The 9,168-nt window shown below is 49.7% G+C and overlaps 1 protein-coding gene across 1 annotated transcript in view; it reads right to left on the reverse strand.

Moving 5' to 3' along the window:
* Positions 1-8,562, reverse strand: part of LOC104987045 (tumor necrosis factor receptor superfamily member 26-like) — a 12,291-nt gene extending 3,729 nt beyond the window's left edge. Inside the window, exons 1-2 of the mRNA XM_010837809.1 lie at positions 8,475-8,562; positions 555-642 (exon numbers count right to left, since the gene is read on the reverse strand). Of these exons, the coding sequence (XP_010836111.1) occupies positions 555-642; positions 8,475-8,519 (133 nt within the window). The 5' untranslated portion in view covers positions 8,520-8,562. The remainder of the gene's footprint in view (positions 1-554; positions 643-8,474) is intronic.
* Between the last annotated feature and the right edge of the window lie 606 nt (positions 8,563-9,168).

Below are 9,168 nucleotides of genomic sequence, written 5' to 3' on the forward strand. Positions count from 1 at the left end.
TCCGTCCCAGAGACCAGGGACCCACATCACCCCTCAGCTTGTACCGATGCCCTGCAATGCGTGGGCGCTGGAGCAAGGTCACAAGACTTCACTTTGCTCCCTACACGTGGTTCCTGCAGGAGTGCGTGTGAATGCAGAGATGTGTGCATATGAACGTCTATAGTGTGTGCACAGGTGGGTGGGCTGGGGAGTGTGGGGAGGGTATGGGGCTACGGGTCCAGGTACCAGGTGCTTGGGCTCTGAACCACGGGCCCCTGGAAGGCACGGCATGTGTGCAGGTGTGTGTGGGGGTTGGGGCGGGATGCCCGTGGTGACGGGCCAGCTGCCCCTCACAGAGGGGGCTGGGGAGGGACTTCACTGATCCCATGGGCGTGTGTCTGTGTGTCTGGACGGGGTTCAGGGTGCTGGTGGCTGCCAAGGACAGACTCTCCCCCATCCCAGACAGGCAGGTTCTTCCCGCAGGCTGCCCCCAGCTCAGCTCAACGTGTCCCCGACCTCCCCTCTCCCATGCAGAAGTCTTCCCTGGAAAGCTCTGGAAATCACCCCAGACTCACCAGCCGGGCAGAATCTGCTACAGGAAAGGTCGCCTGGAACCTCATATTCGCCTGGGTTACAGGAGGTCTGCCCTGTTGCCACAGCCACCTTCAATGAGAGAGGGGACACGGGCATTTCAGATGTCTCCGCTCCTGATGGGAGCAGACACCGACACCCCTGAGCAGGGAGTGTCAGCTCCCCCGGGGTACGGCCTCCCTCGGGAGGGGACGTCGTCGGGCAGGCTCAGGCCGGCGACTTTCCTCGGTCTCCCTGCTGCCCCACTCGCAGTACGGAGCAGGGTTGTGTGGGGAATACGCTCTTTCATCCTCAGATGCGTGTGCATCTGTTGATACCTCCGTGGCTAACGTCTATTCCCTGTGCCTGGTCAGAAGTAGACCTTTTGTGGTCGTGAGCCTTTGGAATTTAGTGAGTCTTTGATTTTCTTCTAGCATACAGTTCATGTTTTCAGCAGGTGCACAAGAGTTTGTCAAGAGAGGACACCGTCTGTGTTGGGAATGGGGATCTGAGCGTCTGTATCTCAATGTGTGCATCATTGTGCCCATGAATGTGCACACGCGCGGACACACCGGAGCCCATCCATCACAAGGTCCCAGTAACTGCAAATCCGCACCGATTTCCTATCCTGCTTGACTTCTGGCTTTGAGGTATACTAAGCTCTCGTACCACATCTGTGAGCTCTAGACTTCACCGTGTAATTACGTCATTCTTTGCTTTCTGTACTTTGAGGTGTTACTGTTTACATACGGTTTCACGTCTGTTTCTCTAGGACAGTTGAGCCTCAATTGTTTGCTGAATTCTGTGTTTTTGAACTTGCCTACATGCTGAAATGTGTTCGTTACCCCAACGTCAAGACCCCTGATGCCTTCCTGGACGTGCACAGAAGGGCAAGAGTCTGTGCTCAACACATCCTGGAAACACAGGTCCAGTTCAGGCGCTGCTGCCTTCCTCTGCCAGCTCTCAGTGTAAACTGCAGAATTTCTGCACCTGGTTTTCATGTCTTTGGTTGGTGATTTTGACGTTTAAAATGGTCCCCTAGGGTCCAACGGTTAAGACTTTGCGTTTCCACTACAGGGGGGGCGCATGTACTATCCCTGGCCGAGGAACTAAGATCAAGCATGCCGTGTGGCTTGGCAAAAAGGAAAGAAAAGCAAGGTCTCCTGGCCAGTCTCACCTGGTGTTCTGAAGGACAGAAGGCTGGATGTGTCTACATATGTAGACAAAAGGCATCTTAAACTTTGTACAGGCAGCCCATACAGTGCCACTGGCTGTGAGTTCCCAGTTAGTGAATTAAGTATATATTAAATCAGATGTCTTTAAACAGAGACACACGTAAAGCAAGATTATATATTGACAGGTTGGTGAAAATGTGCTGACAGAGGCTCACAGGGCCTGGACCGCGGTCTCCTTTCCGGGTGTGGTCAGTGTGGTTAATTCTGTACTAGAGCGATCCTATCACAGGGGAGGAGTAGAATGCAGGATCCGCGGTTATTTCCTCTGAGGCTTCTCCCTCTGGTCACTGAGTCGTGGACGCTTTCTAGCCTGCACGCTCTCCAATCTGACTGTGACAAGGCTGTGAGTGAGAATACGCCTGGCTCATACCTCTGTCTGTCCGCCTGCACTGCAGGAGGCTGTGTTTCTGCTGTAAGACTGTCTCTTAGGTATAGCTCTGAACAACGCCGCATCGCTAGACTTTTCTAATTCATCCTGATAATTCATAAATGAGTTTAGCCTATTTATATGCACTGGCTTCGTACTCTCAATTTCTACCATCTCCTTTTCTGTTCCTCATATCACATTTTCTCTGTGTGATTTCTTTTCTCCCTTTCTTTTCCGACTTCTGCTTCCCTTATGCCCTGTCTTCCCAGATCCATTTTTTTTTTTGCCCCCAATGGCAAAGACTCTATTGTATTTTTTTTTCTGATTTATTTTTCACCTTAGTAAAAATGACGCAAAAAGTCACAGAGAAAAAGTATTTGGATAGCTTTTTATCATATATGAAACGAGTTGCCAGTCCAGGTTCGATGCACGATACTGGATGCTTGGGGCTGGTGCACTGGGACGACCCAGAGGGATGGTACAGGGAGGGAGGAGGGAGGAGGGTTCAGGATGCGGAACACACGTATACCTTTGGCGGATTCATGTTGATATATGGCAAAACCAATACAATATTGTAAATTTTAAAAATAATAAAAAATAAATAAAATAAAGAAGAAAATCTACTTTACAAAAAAAGTAAACGATGATTCTTCTCTCAGGCAAGAATCATCAATAAATGCTAACATTCATAAATGAAAGTATGAGAGGAAAGAATAGTTGCATGATTTCAAAGCAACTCCACATAAGATACTTGGTAACAACACAGGGAAGACAGTGACCTCACAGCGAAGAAGCCTGGCGACCACCGCCTGAACTAAGCCGCTAGAGCACAGCACACCACCACCGGGGCAGTATGTTCACTGTAAATGAGAAGCCATGAGATGAACCCCAATTGAGAAACACGCTATTATACGATCGGTCCGTGCCGTTCGACCGTGCTAAGGCTACAGAATAAAGAGCTAGTTCCACGGAGGTTAAATATGAGCTCATTCATCTTTTGAAAAATTCAACTCATGCAACGAGCAACTGAACAGAGGGTGCTTTCGGTAAGGACGCACCGTTAAACGAGCCGGCGGAGCCTCTCACCAGCTTGGTCACGCAAATTCTCCTGCCGAGGTAGACTCTGCAGTAATGACCCCGCAACAGCGACAGGTCAAGGGAGTCAGAGACAGGACTTCCTCGGCACTCCCAGGCTAAGAGTTGAGCTGCCAATGCGGGCGAGGGGAGTCTGACCCTAGTAGGGGAACTAATCCCACAGGCTGGGAAAGAAAAGAGAGAGAGAGAGAGAGGAATAAACAGCCCAAAGGCAGTTAGGACAGGATGCGAAGAAACGCAATCAAGATGAGGAGTGTGTCAAGACGAAGGTTCTCACAAAAGTGAAATTTTACTTTCTGAAGAAATATACTTCGGACTGCTTCAGGGGATAAACCAATTATTTTGAAATTTTTAAGAGATAAATAATCTATGCCTGTTACTCTCAGGGTGGAGGACAAACAAATGGATGTGAGACTTGGACCATAACGAAGAACTGACGCTGTCACGCTGTGGGGCTGGAGACGACTCTTGAGAGGCCCTTGGACAAAAGAGAGAAACCAGTCAATCCTAAAGGAAATCAACCCTGACTACCCTTTGGAAGGACTGTTGTTGAAGCTGAAGATCCAGTACTTTGGCAACCTGACAGCAAGGGCTGATTCACTGGAAAAGACCCCGATGCTGGGAAAGATGGAGGAGAAGGGGACGACAGAGGATGAGATGGTTGGATGGCATCACTGACTCAGTGGCCATGAGTTTGAGCAAACTCCGGGAGATAGTGAAGGACAGGGGAAGCCTCGTGTGCTGCAGTCCGCGGGGTTGCAAAGACTTGGACACGACTTAGCGCCTGAACAAGGACCGAAACTGCTGGAACTGCCAGCGAGGGGGAGCGGACCATTACGTACAGGGGAAGAAATGGATACAGCGGTTTCTTTTCATCTACAGTTCTACCTACAGATTTGTTTAAAAGTTACACAAAATGGGATAAATCCATACAATGGAATACTATGGATGAGCCTTGAAAAACATGTATGACTCTTGAAAATCTCATGCCAAGTAAAAGAAGTCAGTCATAAAGCTCGTGTATTATGTGATTTCATTCATGTGAACCATTTAGAATCGGGAAACTAGGGACAAAGAGTAGATTAGTGGTTGCTTAGGGCGGAGGGGAGATGGGGACATGTGGTCAGTCGCTCAGTCGTGCTGGACTCTTTGCGACCCCAAGGACTGTAGCCCGCCAGGCTCCTCTGTCCATGGGATTTCCAGGCAAGAATACTGGAGAGGGTTGCCAAGCCCTTCTCCAGGGGATCTTCCCAACCCAGGGATCGAACTGAGGTTTCCCTCACTGCAGGCGGATTCTTCACCTTCTGAGCCACCAGGGAAACAAAATGGGGAGACAGAGGTTGATAAAAAAAGGGATTTCTTTGAGGGGAAAAATGTTCTAAAATAGACGGTGGTGATGGTTACACAGATCATGAAAATAGTAAAAAAAAAAAAAAAAAAAGTATTTAAAGGGGTGAAATTGTATGACGTGTGCGTTTTATTTCGTTAGTTATTTGGGGCTGCGTTGGGTTCTCCCCGCAGCACGTGGGCTTTCTCTGGTCGCTGCCCATGGTGGCTGCTCTCTGGCTGCAGCGCATGGTCGTCCCGCAGCAGCGCATGGTCGTCCCGCCGCAGCGGCGTCTCTCATTGCAGAGCACAGGCTCTAGAGCGTGGGCTCAGCAACGTGGCGCTCAGGCTTACCTTTCCTGTGGCATGTGGAACCTTCCTAGATCAGGGATCGAACAGGTGTCGCCAGGGAAGCCCTGATATGTGCATTATTTGTCAAGAAAGCTGCTTTTTTAAAGTTAAATTAAAAAGGATAAAGAGAGGCTTAGGCAAGACTCAACTCTACTCGAGGACTTCACTGGGAAAAATCTGAAGGTGGTCTGCAGACCCACCAGCACCAGTTCCCCGCCCCCTCCCATTTTCATCAAAAGCATCACAAGGCACTCAAAGAAGCAGGAAAGCACGGCCTGCTCGAAGGAAAAAACCAACCCCATAGAAGCCATTCCTGAGCAAGACCAGAGGGCAGAGTTACTAAACAAAACTCTAAAACTGTCTTAAACATACTTAAGGAGCCAAAGGAACAGGGAGAAAGTCAGCAGAACAATACATGAACAAAATAAGGAGATCAACAAAAACAGAGGAAGCGGAAAAGGAAGTTACCAAGAAAACCTCGAGTGAAACAGTGCAGCAACTGAAACGGGCAATTCACTAGAGGGATTCGAAAGGATATGTGAGCAGGCAAAGACAGAGTCAGAGAACATTAAGGCAAGACATTTGATAACCGAAAGGAAAAAAGATTCAAAACACCAAACACCACTTAGAGTACCTACAGCCCCCCCGTCAGGGGAGCCAACACACGAGCTGTGAGGCCCCGGTGGAGGAGGGAGGGAGAAAATGGGGGCAGAGACATTATTAGAAGGAATGACGGCCTAAAACAGCCTACATTCGATACAGGATATAAATCTAAGAGGCCAATCAAACTCTCAGTAGGATGCATTCAAAGAGAGTCACATTGAGACGTATAATCAAACTGTCCAAAGACAAAGAAAATTTTGAAATCAGCAAGATAAATGATAGGAATCCTCAATCAGATTACTAGATGTCCCATCAGAAACCACGGCTTCAAGATGGCAATATGCTTGATACATTCAAGATGCTAAAAAAAACAAACAAAAATATTGTTCCCTGGAATTCTATATCCAGCAATACTGGGAGTTTGCGGATATGCAGCCTGCCCTGGAAGAAATGCTAAAGTCAGTCTGGTTGAAACAAAAGGACATTACACAGTAACTCAAGGCCACACGAAAAGAAAAAGGGTAAATGCACAGACATTATAAAAGGCAGTGTTATAATATTGCTGTGTAACTCAACGTTTATTTCCCACACAATTATTTTTTTTGGTGACCCTCATCATTCCTTGCTGTATGTGCATGCCCAACTCTCTGCAACCCTATGAACTGAAGCCCACCAGGCTCCTCTGCCCTTGGTATTTCCAGACAAGAATACTGGAGTGGCTTGCAGTTTCCTCCTCCAAGGGTTCTTCCTGACCCAGGGATCGAACCCAAGTCTCTTGCATCTCTGGCACTGGCAGGCAGATTCTTTACCACTGAGACACCTGGGAAGCCCCACTTTCCTACACATTTTAAAGACAAATGTATAAAGCAATTATTTGTCTATGTTTTATGCACAGAACATAAATATGCCATTTTGTGACATTAAAAAATTGTTAGCAATCAAAAATAAATTTAGCAAAATTACAGGGAACAAAACCAACACAAGAAATTAAATGCACTTCAATACACTGACAGTGAACAATTAAAAGAAATAAACTTAATCCATTTACTATAGCATCAAAATAAATAAAACGGTGAAAAATGAATAGAAGCAAGGTGAAAGATGTACACAGACAAGTATAAACAGTCCTTAAAGAAAACATAGTAAGTGTAAGGACACCCCGTGTTCATTGGCTGGAAGACTCAGCACTGTGAAGACGTCAGTACCATGCCAAGTGACTGAAAGATTCAACAGAATCCCTTTCAAAATCCCAATGAATGTTTTTTGCACAAAGGAAAATTCACACAGAAATTCATATGGAGTCTCAAGGGATGCAGAATAGCCAAAAGGGTTTTGAAAAAAAAAAAAAAAAGAACAACAAAGTTAGAGAACTTACACTTCCTGATTTTGAAACTTACTGCAAAGATACAATGATCAAAACAGTTGTCTAGTTGCTAAGTCATGTCCGACTCCGTGCCCCCATGGACTGCAGCCTACCAGGCTCCTTTGTCCATGGGATTTACCAGGCAAGGATATTGGAGTGGGTTTCCATTTAGGAACTTGCATAAGACAAATATCTGGAATAGAACAGAGTCCAAAACAAGCCCTCACGTATGTGGTCAAGTGATTTTTGACAAGAGCACCAAGACCATTTCATGGGGAAAGAACAGTCTTTCGAAGAAACGGTATTGAGAAAACTAGACATCTGCGTGCAAAAAAAACGCAGCTAGACCCTTGCTGTTATTGTTCGGTTGCTCAGTCAGGCCCGACTCTCTGTGACCCCATGGACTGCAGCACGCCAGGCTTCCCTGTCCTTCACCATCTCCTGGAGCTTGCTCAAATTCATGTTCATTGAGTCAGTGATGCGACCCCATGGACTATACAGCCCATGGAATTCTCCAGGTCAGAATACTGGAGTGGGTAGTCTTTCCCTTCTCCAGGGGACCTTCCCAACTCAAGAATCAAACCCAGGTCTCCCACCTTGCAGGCAGATTCTTTACCAGCTGAGCCACAAGGGGGAGCACAACCAAAAATAAAATAAAAATTTTAAAAATAAAAGATATCACTATAAGAACTGCTGGGAGAAAACCTAGGAGAAAACAGGAGGCTAAACGCACAGTCACCGAGGGACAAAGTGATCAACTGGATTTCATCAAAACAGAAAATTTCTACAAAAGATACGGTTAGGAGAATGACGAGACCAGCCACAAATTTGGACAAAACCTTCTAAAAGGGTCTATCTGATCAAAGATTTATATCCAAAGCACATGAAGAATACTTAAAACTGAAAAATCAGAAGGAAAAAAAAAAACTTAATGAGCAAAAGATTAAAACAGATACTTCACCAAGAAAGATTTATGCCTGGCCAAGAGGCAGAAGAAAAGGCACCGAAGCATCTTCCCTGGGGCCAAAGCACAATGACGTCAGCGTGAGCTTTTAAAACTTAAAACGACTTGGACCGCGTCCAGTGCTGAGGCCGCGGCTGGCAGGCAAGGTGCGGTCAGTTTCCGCTGCCTCACCGCCGCCCGCCCCCACCTCCTCACCCCACTGCACCCGCGCGCTCATCTCCGCCGGGCTCCCCTCCCCGCGCCGCCCCCTTCTCCTCCAGCTCCCCCGTTCCCATCTCCGCCGGTCTCCTGCGCGCCGTTCGTCGCCCCACCGCCCCGCGCCCACTCGCCGGCCCCCACCCCGCCCTTTCTCCGCCAGCCCCCGCAGCGCTCCCCGGCAGGCAGAGGGGGTGCAGCAGGCTGGACCCCGCATGGGGCTCAGGATGGGGAAGATTCCCCGCTGGGTATTGGGCTTCCTTTATGAGGAAACTCACGCTTCGTCCAAGTTTTCCTCTAGGGTCCCCCTGCCGGTGCCAGCCTCACTTGGGCGCGCGCCCCGGCACACCGTTCTCCCCGGATCCCCGGGTCTCCCCACCCCGAGCCCCGCAGCGCAGGCCCCGGGCCCCGCCATTGCCGTCCCACCTCAATCAGGATCCAGCACAAGAACACAGCGCGCATCCCGGGCATTGTGACGCTGCCGAGGCAGTGCGCGACCAATTCAAGGCAGACCTGGGCACCGCCCCCTCCGGCGCGTGACACCGCCGCGCCCAATCGCGAGCGGGATTCCGGTTTGCGGAGTCCTCCAGAACCGCCCCGAGAAGGAAATGGCAACCCACTCCAGTGTTCTTGCCTGGAGAATCCCAGGGACGGAGGAGCCTGGTGGACTTCCATCTCTGGGGTCGCACAGAGTCGGAGACGACTGAGGCGACTTAGCAGCAGCAGCAGCAGCAGAGAACTGCCCTTTCTGCTTCTCGCCAAGCTCAGCGATAGCGACGCGGGGGTGGGATGAGGGGCGCGCGGGTGGGGTGAGGGTCACGTACATCGGCCCTTCTCTTCCCTGCCCGCGCCACCAACCCCCGTTTGCACACCCCGGGGACCCAGGCCCCAGCCCCCAGCCCCGCCCAGGCGGTCCCCCCGGCGCGCGCGCCCTCGGGCCCAGATGCCCCAGGGGCTCCGGCGAGTGCCCGGAGGCTGCTGCAAACCTCACGTGTCTCCCCTCCCTCCTCGACCCCCCGGATCCTCCGAGCTGCAGGTTAGAGCCACGTGGGTGGGATGCCCTCCAATGGATGAGAGGATTCGAGGGGGTGAGCCCCCTCCTTCCTGCGGAGAGCAGGGT

This window comes from Bison bison, unplaced genomic scaffold, assembly GCF_000754665.1.
Source record: "Bison bison bison isolate TAMUID 2011002044 unplaced genomic scaffold, Bison_UMD1.0 scf7180017864080, whole genome shotgun sequence".
NCBI lineage: Eukaryota > Metazoa > Chordata > Mammalia > Artiodactyla > Bovidae > Bison > Bison bison.